The sequence below is a fragment of the Podarcis filfolensis genome (assembly GCF_964270895.1).
Source record: "Podarcis filfolensis genome assembly, chromosome: 1".
Lineage (NCBI taxonomy): Eukaryota > Metazoa > Chordata > Lepidosauria > Squamata > Lacertidae > Podarcis > Podarcis filfolensis.
The window spans coordinates 58,675,286-58,694,723 of NC_139604.1; the positions used below are offsets into that span (position 1 = coordinate 58,675,286).

The 19,438-nt window shown below is 44.6% G+C and overlaps 1 protein-coding gene and 1 long non-coding RNA gene across 3 annotated transcripts in view; one reads left to right on the forward strand and one right to left on the reverse strand.

Annotated features, from left to right (window-relative positions):
- Nucleotides 1–4: 4 nt before the first annotated feature.
- LOC310750292 lies at nt 5–8,688 on the reverse strand. The gene is made up of 5 exons (XR_014542044.1): nt 8,568–8,688; nt 7,395–7,499; nt 3,899–3,947; nt 1,808–3,503; nt 5–100 (listed from the first exon to the last, which is right to left on the reverse strand). It is a non-coding gene; the product is annotated as an uncharacterized lncRNA (long non-coding RNA).
- Nucleotides 8,689–8,982: 294 nt separating this feature from the next.
- The window catches only part of LOC310748552 (ras-related and estrogen-regulated growth inhibitor-like), a 28,928-nt gene continuing 18,472 nt past the window's right edge, over nt 8,983–19,438 (forward strand). For both annotated transcript variants that reach the window (XR_014541343.1, XM_083584403.1), the window contains exon 1: nt 8,983–9,168. Coding sequence is in view for 1 of the 2 variants with exons in the window: in XM_083584403.1 (XP_083440529.1) it covers nt 9,072–9,168 (97 nt within the window). In the remaining variant the exon portion in view is untranslated. The remainder of the gene's footprint in view (nt 9,169–19,438) is intronic.

Below are 19,438 nucleotides of genomic sequence, written 5' to 3' on the forward strand. Positions count from 1 at the left end.
TATTTTTATTTTATTTTTTTGTACAACAGCTTTGCTGGGTGTCTTAGAACTCTTTCTTCTGTCTCATTTATTTTCTCAGCATGACATGAATTCATTCTGGCTGCAAACAGAAAACATATTTTAACGGCTCAGTTCAGCGATGCTATATAAATGAAAAGAAGCCTGTTTCTGTTGGGGTAAGCGGGGGGCATATGGAGCTGAAATCTTTACTGGGAGGAAAGACTGGCAGTAATCTATTGCCCTAGCACACATCTAGTTGGGGTTCAAGAAGCTAATGCTTAGTTACTGAATGCTAAGAAAAGAATGGGCTTTGGGCTATACAGACCCAAGCCCGAAAGCTAAGAACATACTGCCCATTGTTAATTTCATATAAGTCAGTGGTAGTGGGCATTACTAATTATTTCCATGTATATAGTGTTCAGGGTGTTTTAGGTAACATTATCTCAGTCATCCTGATAATATTTTTGTTAGGTAGACCAGTATCCTCCCATGGTATAGATGGGCTTCTGAGACTAAGAGAGACTTAAGACTGTAATCCAATGCACACTTATTGGGGAGTAAACCCCCTGAGCTTTTTCTGGGAATTCTCCAAAAAGGCTCACAAAAGACTCAGAAACAGTTTAATTAAGATGAAGATGTTTTGCCCAACACTGCATCTCAGCTACTGTCTACATTAAATGAGAATTAAAAGGGGTTGGGGAGGCAGAGTTGAGCTCCAGTTTGACTGGATAATCAAACTGGGATAACTCTGAGTGATCCTAAAGCCTTTAATGAACTGTATCACACACACACACACACACACACATATCACTTGCTTAATATTGTCCTGTTTCTGGTTTTGTTAATGGCCTTTAAAAAGCATGGCCAGTGGCTACTAACAGAGCAGAACAGCATAAACCGCCAGAGAATGCTCTCTTAAGAATCACACACAGTCTAATATCATTGACCTTAGCGACTTAGAAGAAGGCCAGAACATTCAGATAATTAGAAGTCAAAATGAATGAGGGTATAGCTTAATTAAGAGTTATTCTGACACAGGGAATCTCACAAGAAAATCTGGCTAATCAGGAACTGCAGATAATCATAGTTCAGGTTGGGAGAAACTGCTGCATTAGAATAATTACAAAGATTTATGAGATACATGCTGTGCTGCAATAACAGATAATGGCATTAATAAGATATTTCATTATACCTCCTGTACATCATTTAATTACATGGTGACAGTTTGTCTCGAGGAACTCCCCCCGGCCACTGCATCTTAAAAGCTAGTAATAATAAAATCAATCTCTGTCCTGAAAAAAGCATTATTGACTAGGATTTGGAATAGTATTATGACTACTGGTGCATCACGGTTCTAGCCTGAATACAATTTATTTGACTCATCTGCTTTGTGACAAGTGGTTCTCTATCTACAGGATAGATATCTATCTACAGGCCTTTTTAGGGGGGGGAATGTATAGAACCACTTTGTTGAGGATCATGGTTTCTGAGGCGAGTCCCTGTTTCAGGAATTTTTACTGTTTGGAACAGACATAATTTTCTTGTTACTTTTCTGTAGACCTCAGAAACTTTCCATGTTAGTTTCTGCAAACAAACAAACACACAAACCACCTCAGATAATTATTCAATCAGGTTAAATTTAATCGTACAAAATGGATGTGACCTTATTCGGAGACATAAAGCCAGCTCCACGCCTGGAGCCAAGACATTGCTGCAAATCATTTACCATTTTCCACTTCTTAGACCTCACCTCCCAGCTCCCTCCAAATCATATTTCTCAGTTTACCAACCCCTTTCCCCAAATAACCTGGATTTGCCATTTTCTTTATGGTATGAGTCAGCCTCTAAGATGGGGTTTGGAAATATGCAGTTCACAGACACATGACTTATTTGTACAGCACCAGCCTCTTGGTAAAATCCTATTTCTTTCTAAGCAACAGGAAATATAAAATGAAAAAAACAATTAAACCATGATGGTGATATGTCTGGATACAGTTTTCAAGCTGCTTTTTCCCCCAAATCTGAAGATATCTATGCATGTCCCATTATTTTGAGAGCTACTATTAATTTTTCTAAGATGCATTTATTTGCTTATTGATTGATTGCTGTAAATTTATAAGCTGACCTTTGGCATAATGCTTCTAGACTGACAAACATTTGAAATTATAAAAACACACGTAAAGACCAGGCACAAAGCAAATCAATAAAGCTGCAGCCACCACCAGCCAATAATGTAAAATCCATCAAAACCCATCAGACACAACTAAAAGCAACTACACAACATGCTGGAATGCTGGGGGAGAAAAAGGCATTTGTTTGGCATTCAAAGAATATCAAACACCCCATCAACACTATACATTTAAACTCGTATTATAACATTCTAACTAGTCATGGCTTCCCCCAAGGAATTTGCTTCTCCATCCTGCCACCCCCACAGCATGCTCTCCAAATCCCCAACCCTTCAGAGCAGATTTGGGAGAAGGAGCACAGAAGAGAAGTTTTGCTGCACAAACAGAAACCCTTGCATTAAACTACCTCTCCAGTTGCATACGGTCCATGATACATTAACTCCATCTTGTTTTCAGCAAGTTGTTTTGTCCCATGTGAACCAATCTTCTATTACCACTAATTTTTAAGCATAATAATATAGTAGTTTAAAAACCAGTAATCCAATCCCAATGGCATTTAGAAATGAACAAAGCTTTTTCAGTCAGTCTTGGTTCTCCATTCCAAATTTTCCAAATGGTTTTCTGCCACCACTCTAAAATTATTCAGTCAGGCCTCTACAATCATGTCTATTCATACAGAGAAACAATATTTTTTGGTATACATCCATATTGGTCAAAACAATTTTCCCCCCAACCATGATAATGGAAGATTTGCCCAATTATCTTTCATAGCACTTCCTAGTAATTTCTGGTGTTTATCGCAAGAGCTGAGTCATCAGCATAATGTTGCATTTTCAAGCCTTGTTTTCTGTAAGTTGGGGTGGGCAACTTTTTGGCTCCGTGGGCCAGATCCTTATCAGGATCAGTCTCGTGGGCCAAATGCAACAGGTGGGTGGGAAGGCCTGACATCATGTGCAAGGTGCTTTGAAGTCCCTAAGCTGGTACTTCAAAGCACCTTGTAAGGCTAAATGCAAACTCCTTGGTAACAGCACACCCTCAGAGTCTTCCCTTCTTCGCCCCACAAAAATGCCCTTTCATTTGACCTTATTAAAGTATTTTTATTAAATTATATCCCCATAACCCAAATAACAAAATAGAACTTCATGATATAAAAACCAAACCAAGGATGCCATGGGATGTTACATTAATAAGAAAAAATAATAATTAAGAACCACCTTGAATTGAGCATAAAGTCAGTTCAAGCACTTGAGTACTGGCTCTGTCTCCAGCAATCCACCCGCTCTAAGGACAAAACCTCTACTCCAAACCATCGCCAGTTGGCACTACAGTAGTCTAGCCTTGAAGTTATGAATCCATGAGTGATGGTCGCTATATCTGAACATGAAAGAAAATATGTCAGCACTGCCGGGGATTTTTCTCTCTGTAGATAAGAAACTGGAGTTGGTAACCTGATAGATTGCATGCAAGTTTCACATACCGAAGAGATGAGGTTACATATTTGCTCAAACCTGTAAATTAAGATCTGCAGTGATATACAGCTGCTTTGAGTTGTTCCCAATGACAGTACAAGGAAAACAGCTGGGAAGTATGTAAACTACAAGTGGTTCGAAAATGACTTGCAAGTTGTTTGGGGTCATCGTTATTTATAATACTCAAAATATAACCAATCTTCATATTGTGTTTGGGAAAACGGTCAGCTGATGGAATACAAGGAAATAACAGTTATATGAATGTGTTAGACAAAATTTTAATAAAAATGCCTCAGCTACCTCACTGGGAGTGGAATTCAGGACTCCCTTGTCTTCTGTTTTTCTGATTCTGAAAATAAGCAGTATAAATTTATGAGTTCTAATAGGCTGCCTTTGTTGTAACCTCTTGGGACTAGCAAGGATATTTCCCACTCCTACAAATGCTGGTAGGATTCTTCCCCCTTTTATTGGCAACATCAGAATAAGCTGCATATGGAGATAGGACGGGGCCAGTGTGTGTTATAGATGGAAGAATACCTGATATAAGGCATTATAAAGCATTATGTGCTAGAATACAGGCAACGACCAATTTACATGGGTTCAATATGTGTGTGGCCATGGACGTGCACATCGTGGCGACCCAGAAGTGACTGGAAAATGGGGAACAATGGGCTTATGCGTGCTCTGCTGTCGCATGTGATGACCTGGAGACTGAAGAGGCCAGTCCCCTGTGTTACTGGAGAACTCACCAATCTGGATACATTCCCTGATTGGAAAGAGGGAAGTCCAGAGCAATGACTATCTCATTGACACAACAGACAGCCCTCACAGGGGTGGTCAAAAGCAGATCATCGATTTTCTCAGCAAAAGTGAGCAAGCACTCCAATCAGTCCTGATGAAGCAGATTTACCTCCCGCAGCAGATACTGACTGGATGGTGGCAAGACCAGAATGGTAAAGCATGCAGAGATGCCACAGGCAACCTCCCTTGTGGGTAGACACGTTGGGCTCCCAGGAGATGTTAATGATGCAGTTTAAGCTAGTGTGTTGTCATGGTCAGAGTGCTGCACTAAGGGCAGGGAGATCCAGCTTCAAATTCCCACTCCCCCATGAAGATCACTTGGGCCAGTCAGCATCTCTTACCACAACCTAGCTAACAGGATTTTTATGAGGAAAAAATGGAGGAGGTGGGGACTATGTACACCACTCTGGGGTCATTGGAAAAGTCATAAAGAAAGAAACGCGTTTTCACAATGCACAGGGATGAGGAACCTGTGGCGCTTCAGTTGTTGGTGGACTACAAATCCATTCATCTCTGGCCATTGACCATGCTAGCTGGTGCTGATGGGAGCCAGAGTCCAACAACATCTGGAGGGCCACAGCATCCCCACCCCTGTATGACTAGTTCCCTCTTGGTATACAACCTGAAAATGACTATACTTGCCCCACCAATTCTGACATTCTCTGCTCTAACCCTCCTCTAACTCTACTGCCTCCATAGAACTATACAGGCTATGATGTCAGCAAAGGAAGCAATTGTCTGAATTCTAAACCCAGGGTTTTTAGTTCATTTGTGTGTGCGCATGGCACATCCTTGGCTGACAGAATCTGAAGATGAATTGAACTCTGCTTTGGCTTCCTGCTGCCTTTTAGGGGGATAGTAAAAACAAACGTGTGCACATTATTAAACACCCGATGGAATATGTGCAAAGTTGGAGAGGGTGTGTGTGTGTGTGTGTGTGTGTGTGTGCGTGTGTGTTTGTGTGTGTGGAGCAAGAGGAGGAAAATGTTACAGTCAGTTTCTGGAGCAAGGTTGCTAAAAGAAATAAGCAGTGCTGCTTTGTAAACAGAATCCATGTTGCACCGTTACAGCCATGCTGTGCTTCATAACCTTACATGGCAAAAGAAAGGCTGCATTACAGAAAAGAAAAGAAAAAAACCCTTGGAGGTAGAATTATGAAACTCTGGGAGTCAGTTTCATTTCTAAATGTCATGCTGTTGTGGTTCTCAGCCCAGTCTGTTCAGTGTCTGCACTATTCACATTGTCCTTTGTATGGCAAAAGGATCCGCTGCCCACAAGAAATGTAATACCCCTCCTATGTATTGGAATGATTGGAGGGCACCTGAAATGTTTAGATAAATCCGAAGGTTGCCTAAACAAGAGTGCTGCTTGAATAGGGTTACAGAGACGGGAGGAATGCAAGCTCAATGCAGATAACTGGGATCAAAAGTAAAATAAATAAATAAATAAATTCAGGAGCCCTGGGAGGCAGTCTCTTGGATACCAGTGGCACAAAAGGGATCTTTGTAGGAGGGAGTCCTTTTCAGTTACAATAGACCAGGCTAGGCGGGCAACAATCTTTTTGTTTTAAAAAAGAGAGTCTAGCAGCTCAATTTACAATGTGTTTAAGATGGAGTCTTGAAGGCTGCAGTCCCAAGTGAAGCAAAACTCTTGTTAAAGACTCACTTCTGAATAAATGTGCCCAGGGTTGGTATCACATGTCTTGTGCCTCACTTGCCCAAGATCTGAATGCCTGCCCCCAGCTTGACACATCACTCCTCAGAAAATAACAAAGTCCCTGATTTTATTTATAAAGGCCTGTAGAGGTACTGCAGCTTAAGGAACCAGACCGGGAAAGGGGAAAGATTGTGGGCAGTGGGGGAAATGGCAGGAGTGGGGAAGAAAGTGTGATGAACATTCATTTGTAATGTTTTGGAATCCGGAGTTCTAGAGAGCAGGGCTGGGGAGCCTTTTGGGTACAGCATTAATCTAATATTGGCCAGCTGGCTACAACTAAAAATGCACCTGTGATTTCTTTCATAGGCACACTCTCTCCAACAAAGAATTTGCTGAGAGGCTACATATATGGTTAACCAAGCAGGTGGTGCCTGGCTGGGGGATGATTTATTGAGGAAGTAGAAGTTGGCACTTCCTGCTCTCAGGTTCTTCTCCTGAAGTGTGATGCCTTATGCAAGGCTGGGGGGGGGGATCTGTTGCCTTCCATATGTTGCTGGGCCACAAAACTCCCATAATCCCTGAGCACTGGCCATGCTGACCAGAGCAGGTGGGAGTTGGAGTCCAGCAAATATCTGGAGCATCAGATTTCCCATCCTGCTTTAAAAAATGGCACTACTGGACTGAACCAAGACAAGCTTAAGACAAAAAAATGCAAGATCGAAATGTGGCTGATGGGCTTTGTTTAACTTGGTGGTTCACAAATCGTGCAAGTTTGCCCTGAAATGTATTTAGGAACTCACAGATCTGATCACTGGTGAGATCTCTGTGTTATGCTCCTTATGAGTATGCAGAAGCACGAAACAGGCTTGCATCTCACATCACCAGGGGAAAAAACACCCAAATAAGTCTTGCCAGTTCTTTTACAAATCCTCAGTGGAGAAAATATGTTCAGACGTTGGATGCAAATGTATTGTAGTCCCCTTTCTCTTTCTTAGGAAGTTCTGTTGGAAACAGACTGCTGGAAACATTTATTCAGGTTCTACTTGGGAAAAAAGCCTTGCATTTCCTCCCTAGGCTTTGTGATTTATCTCCTGCATTTCAAGGCAAATTTGCATAACACTCACTGAACTCCCATCTTCAGAGATGCTGGTTTCCCTCTAGGTCCAACGAAGGCAAAGCAGCATTTGATGTTTTCTTCTTCACAAGTTGGGAGGATCAGCAGTATTGGACTGAGGGGGTAAGCTCTCTGAACTAATTTTAAATTCATCAGTCAGCAAGCTTGTTCTGTTTCAGCCTACCAGGGCTCAGCCTATAGGATGCAGGGAAAGTTTTGAGTTACCTTAAATCTTAGTCAAGTAAGGACACTTTGGATGCTACTGCTGATATATGCAGCACTTTCTATCTCTTCCAGGTAAAGATGTCAATTTTTTCTCCAGCAAACCTCCTGCAAAGAAAAGCAGAAATTTGACACCTGAAGTTTTCCTGCATCTGCATGCTGGAACAGCTTCACCTGATTTAATTTCTGTTTGTCATATAGCCATTAAAGGAACAAGAGTCCAACAAGGGAAAAAGCTTCACAGGTTCTGTTTGAATGAACATTTTGCCATTTGCTGGCCATGGCCAAACTGGCAACATACAACTTCTAACCTATGGTCTTCTGGTCAGACCATGTACTGTCACATATGGGGCTCAGGTTTGGGCATTCCACTGCAAACTCTCAAAACTGATGTTAGTTATGGCATTCCAGATGCTAAATCCTGGATCTGGCTGTGCAAATGCACCATTGCCTAGAAGTTAGCATAGTTTTGGGTGTCTCCTAGGGAGAGGTAGCATCCATCAGTGGTAGAATGTTTGCTGTGGGATGCCCTCCTAAGAGAGGTTTGCCCGGCGGCCAATTTTTACTCTCTTTTTTATGCACAAGGTGAACTCTCTCTCCAGCTCTCTCTTTAACTATCCTAGGCTTTCAAAATGTGCTTCCAGGGCTAATGGACTGTGTGCGAGTGACCATGCAAAAAAGGCTGTTTGTTGGACACTGACACATACCTGAGGAACATGTATCTGGGAAAGAGAAATGTGCAAACCTTTACAATGGGTGTCTCCAAGACCCTCAGAAGAAAGCCAACAATATGGATTCCAGAGCCCAGTCTGCACTTTTTGCATTCAGATTCTCTCAAACCTCCTATCATTCTTCTGTCTGTGCCTATCTGCCAATTTAGGATAACACTTCATACATCTGATGGTATGCTTATACATCACAGAGATCATCAACTTTTTCAGACCCCTGGACACATTTGGAAATGGAAAAAAACTGTACTGGGCGCTACACACACAGCACGACCTATTATATTAGCTACAATAAAATTATTCAAGCCTAATCAAAGTGAGGAGGAGGGAACGATGCGGGCATCACGGAAAGCCTCTGTGGGCACTTGTGCGCCCATGGGCCCCGCACACGGACCAGTCTCTAAGGGGCCACAATACTCTCTTATTGCTTTGGCTGCAATTGACCTACCACCACTCCTCTGGAAACCATTCAGTCAAATAAGCAAGAGCGAGGCGCGCTGGCAGCTGCTGCTGCTGCCCAGAGATGGGCTGTCAGAGCAGAGCAGCTCCCTTCGCCGATGATGTTGATGATGTCACGGCCGGAGTCCTTCCTCAGCTGCCCTGCCTGTGACCCTGGAGGGAGCAGGAGAGATGCGGCCGGCAGCCCCTCCGTTTCCTCCTGCCCGGGGCGGGAGTGCGGCCAGGGTCTCTGGGTCTCTCTGAGGCTTGCGGCTTGTCTGCGGGTTCAACCTCGTGGTCTTGCTGGGACCGCGGGGACTTCCTCCCGCCCCGTCTCCCTCTCTCGCACTTGGCGCTTGTGCGACCCCGGGAGGAGCGAGCGGCGGCGCACCCCAACCCCCTCCTGGGCGGAGCTCGCCGCTGCGCTCTTGCTGCGCGCTCTCCCGGGCAGTGGCGCGCCGGAGCTGGAGCCGACGAGGCGCGCGCAGATCGCGGAGATCGCGCCGGCTTCGCCATGAGCTTCCCTCGGCCCTTGCGCCGATCCGTCAGCCTGAGCTCTGCGCGGACCCTGAGGCTCGTGGTGCTGGGACAGGGCGCCGTGGGCAAAACAGGTACCGTAGCGTGCGCTCCCGTGGGTGCGGGTGTCCTTTAGCACAGGGGGCAGGGGGGACGTTTCGCCACTCGAGCGCCGATCCTTCCCTCTCGGGGTGGGTAACCCGCGTCCCTTCCTTCTCCACGTGGAGGGCCGGCCGGCAGCGCTCTCTTTCCAATCCGTAGAAATTGTCCCCTGCAGGCTGCGCTCCCGCCATTAGCGCCAAGAAGAAACTTTCCGGCTCGGCTAAGATCTTCTTCCTGGGTCTCGGATCTACAAAAGGCGCTGGCTCTGAGACAAGCCCTCCTTTCCCCCCAAAACACCTTAAAAATAATCTCTTTAACAATCCCCAAACTGAGCCGCAAAAAGCAGGGAGGGTCCCGCTGCCGCTCTCTCATCTTTCTCCTCTAGAAGTTAAACTCCCCGCTTGCAAACCGAATTTGCTGCTGGAAAAGAGGGTTCCTTGTCAGTGTCGTCCCCCCGGCCCGGTCCGCTACCCTTCCTCACTTCTAACGCCTCGACGGGGCAGCCCCACCCGTTACACAGACGTGGGGGTTCCGCGGACGTTTCCCCGCAAAGTGTGGCCCCTTGAACCCCTGTGGACCTGCCGGAGCCAGTCGGGTAGAGAGAGTAGAAGACATGGCCGCTCGCCCTTCTTTCCACTTTCCCCTGCTCCGAGTCTCATCTCGCTACCTGGTGAAGGACCACCTGGAGGGCACCAGGTTGGCAAAGGCTGATTTGGAGGGTTGCAGGCTCTCCATGCCTCATATAGACTCCCCGGGCGTCCGTTGATGTATCTGTTAAACTTGCAAAGCAAAATTCCCTACTCAACATCTGTTTTAACCAGTGGCGTAGCGTGGGTTGTCAGCACCCGGGGCAAGGCAAGTAATTTGCGCCCCCTAACCCGTGGATTTGCGCCCCCTAACCCATGGATTTGCCCTAACCCCAGATGTTGCGCCCAGTGCAGCTGGCCCCCCCTGCACCCCCCACGCTACGCCACTGGTTTTAACAGTCAAGGAGTGATTGGTTTGTGTCCAGTGATCCCAAGGACTGCCACTGCGCTGCTCACCTCATCCAGCCATCTTTACCAGGCTCCCAGTGACAGGGAAACCTCAGATAGCCCACCAGAAATTGGCTAGTAGTGGGATACGGTTTGGCTTAGTGTACATATTGCCTTGCATTTCTTGCTTTAATTACTTTTGTCATTTAATCCCACTCATCCTCAGGGGAGTGCAGGGCGGTGGTGCAGCTGTGTTGTTTTAGACTCCGGACTTAATGGTTTCATGTACCACAACCTCTTTAGACAATGATGTGCATTACTACAAAATGTGACAAGCCAGTCCTGCTGCATTCGGGGTGGGAGGCTTCTGCTCATTGTGCTGAGTGGGGTCCTGGACGTCTGTCTCAAAGCCATGCCTTGATAGCACCCTTGGTTCAGGGAAGCAGATATGCCGTGTCTTCCTAAACAACAACCCTGTTGGGTAGGATGGCCCAAAGCCATGTGTGCTTCATGATGAGACAGGGATTGGGCAAAGTCACCCACTCTTATCTGCTGCGCTGCCCTGGTTCTCCGTGAAGTTAGGCTGAGAGACCTATGGCATGCTTAAGCCCACCCGTTGAGTTTTATAACCAAGGAGGGAATTGAAATGGGACATTCTGACTTAACTTAATTGTTCTCAGAGTACTTCCTACAAAATGTGCCCCCACCCCTTGTTGACATCGAGAAAGTTGTAAAATGATGTGTGAAAGAAGTAGAGGAAAATGCCTCCTTCAGCTTCTTTCGTGTGTTCAAACATGGGAGGAGATCAAAAGGAAGGGCATTTACAAAGCAGCTTTTTCATCCAGAGGATCAAACGGCTCAGGACCGCAATATCGCAATACTGTCCCTCTGTGTTCATCATCTGAGGCTCTTCTTCGTGTGCCTCCTCCATGTGAGGGTGGCAACACGAAAACAGGCCTTTTCTGTAGTGGCTCCCCATTTGTGGAATGCTCTCCCCTGGGGGGGGGGGTTTGCCTGGCGCCTTCATTATATATATTTTAGGTGCCAAGTGAAAATATTCTTCTTCAACCAGGCCTTTGGCTGATTAATATTCTACAGCCTTTTAAATGTGTCTGTGGGAAGCAAGGGTTATTGTTTTGTTGTTTCTGTTTTAACTATTCACTTGTGTTTTTACCTTGTATTTTATTCTGTGAACTGCCTTGAGATCTTGTGATGAAAGGGTGGTATATAAATTTAATAAATAAAATAAATAAAAAATCAAGATCCTTTGCAGGTTGAAAGGACATTGAAATCCCATCCCCCACCCCCGCCACACACAGACAATTCGCCGCTAGATGGTTGTTTCAACAGACCCATATAGGCATGTTGCACATTTCCCTGTGCAGTGGGATGTTCTGGGGTGTAATTTCTTTGGATAAAAGAGCACTGGAGACATATGATGCCTTTGCAATATATGCTTTATTTACAAATGTACAACTAGAGTATAGTTGAAAGCAAGCAGACTCCTGAAAACAAATAGCAGATTCCCAGAGGCATAGCAGATTCTCAGAGATTTGTGCACTTCCAGTTTTTCAGATAACTAGGAAAAGCTACATAAGACTTCAGTGCTTTCATTTTGGAGGAAAAAGAAACCGCAATGCCTCCATCCTGAGCATGCTCTTAGTTTAGATGAAGACGCTGCACTTGTGTTCTCCTGGAAATTGCTCCCTCCTGGCTGCTTTTTGTCATTGAATGTGATGTTTACTGCAAACAAAACCAGTGGGCAAATAGCAGCCAAGTAGGTGATGGGATCTGGATCAGGAGCACCTCTTTAGATAAGGATTCCCAGCTGCTGTAACTCCAAAATAACAGCAGCTAGGGTAAGCAAGCTTATGTTAAACTACTAATATCCTATGTAGTTTGGCCCTAACTCTAGCTAGAAACTCTCAGTGGCTCTTTTCCTCTTCATCTTTCTGTGCCTGTCCATTGTTGGCATCCAGTCGGAATCCATAAACTGGCTGGTTCCTGTTCAGGAAAATAACCCACAAGCAATTGAAAAAAAGTCTTCTTCCTGAGTACTCATGCACAGGGCTCAATCCAGCCAAACTCACAATACCCCTCCCCTATCAAGAGATGAGTTAAATGCTTGTGGCTGCCAGCGTTGCTCAGTAAAAGACAACATAGCATGTTAACAAGAACAAAGAAAATGCAAGACGATACATGACATCATCAATACATGTTTGGTTTGTTTCCTCTGGACTAAAACAAATTAACTCTCACCATTCAGATCACCAGTATTGGCAAAAGGGCAATGTCTAACCCTTGAAGAAGGCTCTTGCCCTGGGCATACCAGTTTATATCCTATTTAATTTCATGTTCATTAGGATGTCCTCCGCCACAGCCAGCCCCTCTCCTAGTCCTCCATCACTTGGGTGAGTTTCTAAGATGAACAGAGCTAACATAACATGACGATGCAGAGAATCTCTCTGTACTGTTTTCCTAGAACTTCATTCCAAAAAGAAGTATCACCCAAGGCTTTGTCATTAACATTTGCTATTTTGTAGCAGGTTTGTATTTTTCCCAGGCACCCACTAACCCCCTCCACCTTATACTATGTATGTAATCAAAACACTATTTCTGAAAATGCCACCCCACAGTTTTCCCTGGTGAGTATAGTATTTCTCTTCATCCGGAGGCTGCACAAGAGGACTCCGCTTCTGCTGCTTTTCATGCTGCTTGGCAAAGGATCCAGACACAATGGATGTGTGTGTTGCACAGTTTGACTGCAACATAGCTGATTTCTGTTTCACAAATAGCTGCCACGGGGGGAATTGTGGGGGCTGAGTCAGCTCGGGAGCATGGTGAAGTTATTTGAGCACTCAAAGTATTATTAAAATGATACATATATTGTTATTCTGAGATTCCCATTGTGGACATTTGTTGCGGGCTAAAAAGTGAGGTTCAAGTACAGGTTGTCTCTTTAATCTTTAACAGGGCCTTTTCTCTTTCCAACTGCTACCTCAAAGGAGTCACTTATAATGGCAGGCTTAGATTTCCACTAGTTGTCAAAGCAATGATGTTAAATTAAGCAGCCCTATAGGAATGTGCCCACACCAAAGGGTGGAATTCAGCTAGCGAGTCCCATCAGCGCAAGACATGTGTGATGGGGCTTCTCCTTCAGTGGCTACTCGCTGCAATGCCCTGTGAAATTAGCTCTGGGTGTTGGTAGCCAAATTAGATTTGGCTAATCCTAGAGGGGCCCCAGCAAGGCAACTAAAGCAACTTTAGTCCGCACTGCTTAAAACATTTGGGTCTAGCAGACCCAATTTGAGTGGCATGACTCAAATTGATTATATATATATATATATATATGTATGTGTATATATATATATATATATATATATAATCAATATATAAAGTTTGAGAGTCAGTTGCACAGATGTTGTAAAGGTGTGGTGATCTGTCATGGAACAACCCCAGATGTTGAAGAAGATAGCAGTGGTTAGCCAGACCTTGTTGCTGGTTGTAAAGGGGCCCCCATGACAGTTCGAGTTTCAGGACCCCCAAAATGTGGGTCTGCCACTGCCTGCCTCCTCAGCTTTATTTGTTTTGCTACCCCCTTGGTTTCCTGGCCTACAGTGTCTAGGTCTCCAAGCCCCCTGAAAAGTTCATTCTTTCCCTTCCCAACAGCAAGTAGCCCCTTGTGTTCCTCGTCCTGTGTGAAGATTTGATCAGCTGAAGGGACCTTTCACATCTGTCCTAAGGATGGCCCAGTTTGCCAACATTTTATTGTTGACAGCTCTCCCCATCCTTGAGCAGCAGATAACCCCTGAGTGTGGCACGGAAGATACAGGCATCATGAAGTTTTAAACTAGTATATATAAGATTTCCTGATGAAACTGGGAAAACATGCTGAGGCTGAAAATACAACCAGGTTTCCAGTGTTAGGTTTCAAAGAGTGCTCCTTTCCGATTGATTTCCCTTGCTTCAGGAAGGAAGGAAACGTCACAATCCACTGCAGATGCAATGTGGTTCCCTAATCATAGCCAATGCAGGTTTCAGTGCTTCAGCTGAAGATGCCCTAATAAAATTGTCCGCTTCCCCATAGAGTGCCAGAAGTTGAATAGCAGGTTACTTTCTTTGATGTAAATGAAAATGTGCCACTTTAATTTGGAACTTTCAGAGGGGTGGTCATGTTAGTCTGTTGCAACAGAAATAACTTCTGGCAACCTGGAGATCAACATATTTATTATGGCTTAAGATTTTGCGGATTAGAGTCAATTTCATCAGATGCAATCCTCAGTGGATAGGTGCTTATACATTGGTGTTAAGGGTGCGGGGGGGGGGGGGAGAGCAGGTGTTGGAACCAAATAACAATGCAACGCAAAATCTGTTGTCTGTCACAGTTACTTGGAGCATACATGCATGTAAAACAAGTACAGTGAGCCCACACAGCAACAGTAATTGTTGGCTTTAATTAGGAAAGCTTGAAAAAAAGTTGAACAATTAAAGTTAACCTTTTTGGTGGTGTAATTTTTTATTACATTTTTCAAACATTTTCACAATAGTAAAGGTAAAGGGACCCCTGACCATTAGGTCCAGTCGTGGCCAACTCTGGGGTTGCGGCGCTCATCTTGCTTTATTGGCCGAGGGAGCCGGTGTACAGCTTCCGGGTCATGTGGCCGGCATGACTAAGCCGCTTCTGGCGAACTAGAGCAGCGCACGGAAACACCGTTTACCTTCCCGCCGGAGCGGTACCTATTTATCTACTTGCACTTTGACGTGCTTTCGAACTGCTAGGTTGGCAGGAGCAGGGACCGAGCAACGGGAGCTCACCCCGTCGCAGGGATTCGAACCGCCGACCTTCTGATTGGCAAGTCCTAGGCTCTGTGGTTTAGACCACAGCGCCACCCACGTCCCGTGGTGAATAATCTTCATCAAATAGTTACATGGTTTCATAAACCCTTCTGCAGGGTTTATACTTACACCTTTTCAACTGCATTTTATCCTTATCAATTAAAGTTAACATTTTAGCTGAGCTCTGTATTTTGATATCAGTATATAAATATGGGAAGAAGGCTCATTTTAATCAGTCAGCCAGTCATTTGATTTGTATGCCTGTTAAAACTATGGTCAAAGCAGCTTGCAATATTTGAAGGATTACATAATTACAAACAACGAAACAAAAATAAACATCAAAAAGTAAACAACCAAACTGAACAATTTCTATGTAAATCATAAGCAGATATAAAGTAAAGATACAAAAAATTAATAACAGCAACAACCCCCCCTACCTGCAAACCCCCCTTCAGTGGCCTCCGCTTTTGTAGCTGGCCCTCCCAGTCCACATGGAAAATGCCAGCAAGGCAGGGAGCAGGTCTTCCTGGACTCACAGCCAATATGGGTTTCAGTAATGGGAGTGATCAGTAATTTTGTTTTAAAAGGCAATCCAAACAGATAATTTGGCAACAGCAGCGTGCGCTGCTCACCACTAAGGGAGGCAATCCACAGCACTGATGTATTTATTCACCTTTGCAAATCCCCATATTGCATATACTGTACACAAGTGTTGAAGCATGTCTCCCTAGGAGTTGCAGTCGTTGAACTTTTAGACTAGGAGAGTCAAAAGGAATTTCACAGAAAGAAGCTAGACATCGCATTGCTCCCATAAACCATATTGAACATCATAAAGTCCTGAATCAGCAAGAGGTTCCTCATGGGTAGAGCCACTGTGTATATTCTCACCCCCTGCCCAGCTGCTTGCTTGCAGCATTGAACAGACTCTTCTGCATAAAAGTTCTTACTATTGAGTAATTGCAAGTGAGATCTTTCAAAAAAATAAATAGCAGATGGCAAGTGCAGTTGCTACTATTGTCACCTGAACATGTGGCTCATTCAATTACTTCCCCCAAAGAATCCCAAGAATGGTAGTTTGTTAAGGGTGCTTGGAATTGTATGAAGGGGAAACTACAGTTCCAAGATTCTCTGGGGGCAAGCCTTGTGCTTTATATGTGCATTGGATTCACTTTAAATGTATGGGGTGGATCTGCAGATACTTTAGTCAAGGGGGAAATCTAGAATGTTTGAAAAATTAAAAAGTAGAAAATCCCAAAGAATTTAGGAAGCGGAGAAGTGTGGTCGACCTGGACATTCTCACCAGTCAATTTTAGCAGTGTAAATCAGTTACTCTTTATGATTTCAACCCAGGAATGGGGAACTTATGGATTCCAACTCCCACTTGCCCCTTGGCATGGGCGTAGCCAGGATTTTTGTTGGGGAGGGCAGAACCGATGGGATTGGTCAAGTTAAGTATTTCTACTGTTTTACTTGATCTAGGGGGGCAGCTGCCCCTCCGCCCATGGCTATGCCCATGCCCCTTGGGGGTCATTACTGGACCATAGGTGGATCCATAAGGTGGATCACAACATCTGCAGCACTACCATACAAATACATGCCCCTCCCCCAATAATAATCAAGAAGTGGTTTCCAAAATGCATGTTTGGACTAAAGGTGAAGGTCTGAAAAGGTGTTTGACTGATGATCTTGCCCAATATGATCTACTGTGTTTGGCAGTATCTTTCCAGGGTCTCAGCTAGAGATCTTTCTTTGCCTTCCCATCACAGATAAATTTAACTGAGATGCCAAGGATTGAGAGTAGGACCTTCTGCATGCCAAGCACGTACTCTTTCACTCAGCTATGCCCCTGTCCTGACATTTGTTTGAGTTGTAGCTTGTAGTGGGAGAGAGAGAAAAATACTAAGACTTTCTAAAACCAGTACTGGTTATGGCAATTTACACTTAGACAGGCTGTCTAGAAATGTGGAATAAGCCTTTCTCATGCCTGGAGCATAGAATTGGATTGTCTAGGAGCCGTAGGGAGAGTGCGAGTCTCTGCTGATACCTTATTTTACTGAGATGGAGGCCTGATTCACCTGGTCATTTATGATGTAGGAAAGAGGTGCGATGCATGATGAACATTTACGGAAACTCCAGGATAAAAGCAACCTGCTGCTTAACACCACTTGATTTTATAGATGTTTTATTGTCTGTTTTGTAATTGCAAGCCACCTGGAGACCTTGTTTACAGACAAGATCAAGGGATATAAATTTCAAGCAAAAATAAAGACTAGATTATGAACTGTAAATCTAAAGCTGTCAGAGTAACTCAAGTGGAAAAGGATTTGCTCTTACTTCAAAATATTGACCCAATTACAACTTTCCCACTTAAAAACTTTTTTCTCAATCTCATTGCTTAAACTACAGGCAGAACCGAGGTTCTCTCTATATGAATTTCACCACCATGCAGGATGCTTTGATCTGTGGAGCGGAGACATCAGTCGGATCAGCTGTTCCCTATAAAAATGCTAGTGTAGGGGTGGGTAACCTTTTTGGCTCCACAAGTGAAACTTGATAGGTGCGCAGGGCTACCCAGTTGTCGGTCAAATGGCATCACTGCATTGTCTAGTCCAGGCTTCCTCAACCTCAGCCATCCAGATGTTTTTGGCCTACAACTCCCATGATCCCTAGCTAGCAGGACCAGTGGTCAGGGATGATTTGAATTGTAGTCTCAAAACATCTGGAGGGCCGAGGCTGAGGAAGGTTTGCTCTAGCTGAAAAGGTTTAGTCATACATAAAGACTGGACTTGTAAGTAGCTTTTAAATGGCATGTTATCTTGTAACAAATTTCTATCTAACAGTTTTTAATAACTATTACAGTGGTACCTTGGGTTAAGTACTTAATTCGTTCCGGAGGTCCGTACTTAACCTGAAACTGTTCTTAACCTGAACCACCACTTTAGCTAAAGGGGTCTCCTGCTGCCACCGCGCCGCCAGAGCACGATTTCTGTTCTCATCCTGAAGCAAAGTTCTTAACCTGAAGCACTATTTCTGGGTTAACGGACTCTGTAACCGCATTTGACTCCTAGTAAAAATGTGCTTTCAGTCTTCAAAGCTGTCTTCTAAAGACACACTGCCATGTGTGGGTGGGGGCAGGGTGGGGCAAACTTTGCAAGGACTAGTGTGTGGGTAGCTTCAGGGTGCTCACTGGGCCTCTTCCATTTCTGCCACCTGAGGCAGCTGCTTCACCCTGCCTCATGGGTGGGCCTGCCTTGGCCCTACCTGTCTTGGCAAGCAAGGTTCAAGGAGCCCTGCCAGTGTGGGCCTTTGAATCTTCTCCATTAGTTCCAGAAGCAGGACTTATTCTGCTGCAGAAACCCTCTCTCACTGGGCAGTTTTCCCAGAATCATTGGATTTGCTTAACCATGTGCATATGAGTCTGACATGACCAGACCTTTGTTTGGAGAAGTACAAGGATGGGGTGCAGGTGGGGAGGGTGAGCAGAAGAAGCTCCAAGTTGCAACTTGGCAACCCTAAGGGCACTAGTTTGATCTAACCACAAGGATCTCTTTCAACAGGCTTTCGTTTATTATGAGGCTCTTGGTAATAGGATATAACTTAGATAGTTGGATTTATTATACTTTTAAGGTGTTTTTTTTCACCTGCCTGGAGCTCTTGAGAGTAGGATGAAGGGAACAGAAGTAAGTCACCAAAGCTAATCTACTCTGTAAAGGCTTCTCGGTTTATAAAGGCACCCCAGCTTGATCTGCCTCTAAAACCATTAAGTGTTTGGTTTATCCATCAGCGCCCACACCATACTTTCTTTAAATGTTACCTGCAGCAAATTCTGCTCGTGTTCAAGATGAATAGTTGGGCCAGGTCTCCGTGTCAACCTCCGCCTCTCTGGCCTTGACTCCTTCCTTGTAATAGGGCCTTCTGTTGTTGTGTGTTTTTCCCCCTTGACATTTTTAATCTGTTTAATTGGGTTCTTAATATAGACCCATGCACTTTAGCTTTGGGAGTCTGCCCAGTTCCTGCTATCGAAGGAGGCACTTCCCAGAACTCTAGATTGATTTGTTCCACTGTCTTCCCCTTTGCCAGTGAAATCCTTAAAAGATGCAAGTAATTACAGGCTGCTGCATTTTGTTGCTTTACTCACCTGTAATATGGCACTCCATGGGTTGTCATTTCATAGCTATTTCTAGAAATTGCTCTCGAACTAAGCCTGACCCTCCTCACCCTGATGTTTTCCTTTGAGTCCTCTTTTTGCTCTGCCATACTGTCAAGACTGAATATACCTTTCTATAGGGCAGAATATTGTGGTGATGCAATTATGGGGAATGAGGGGTTCGGGGGCTCCCCTTTATCTAGTCTCCACCACCAGCTGAATATCTGCATCCTCCCTTGCTTCCAAATTGACTTCTTAGAGCATACAGCTTGCCATTGGGGCTGTCTCTTGATCCAGAACTTCCCC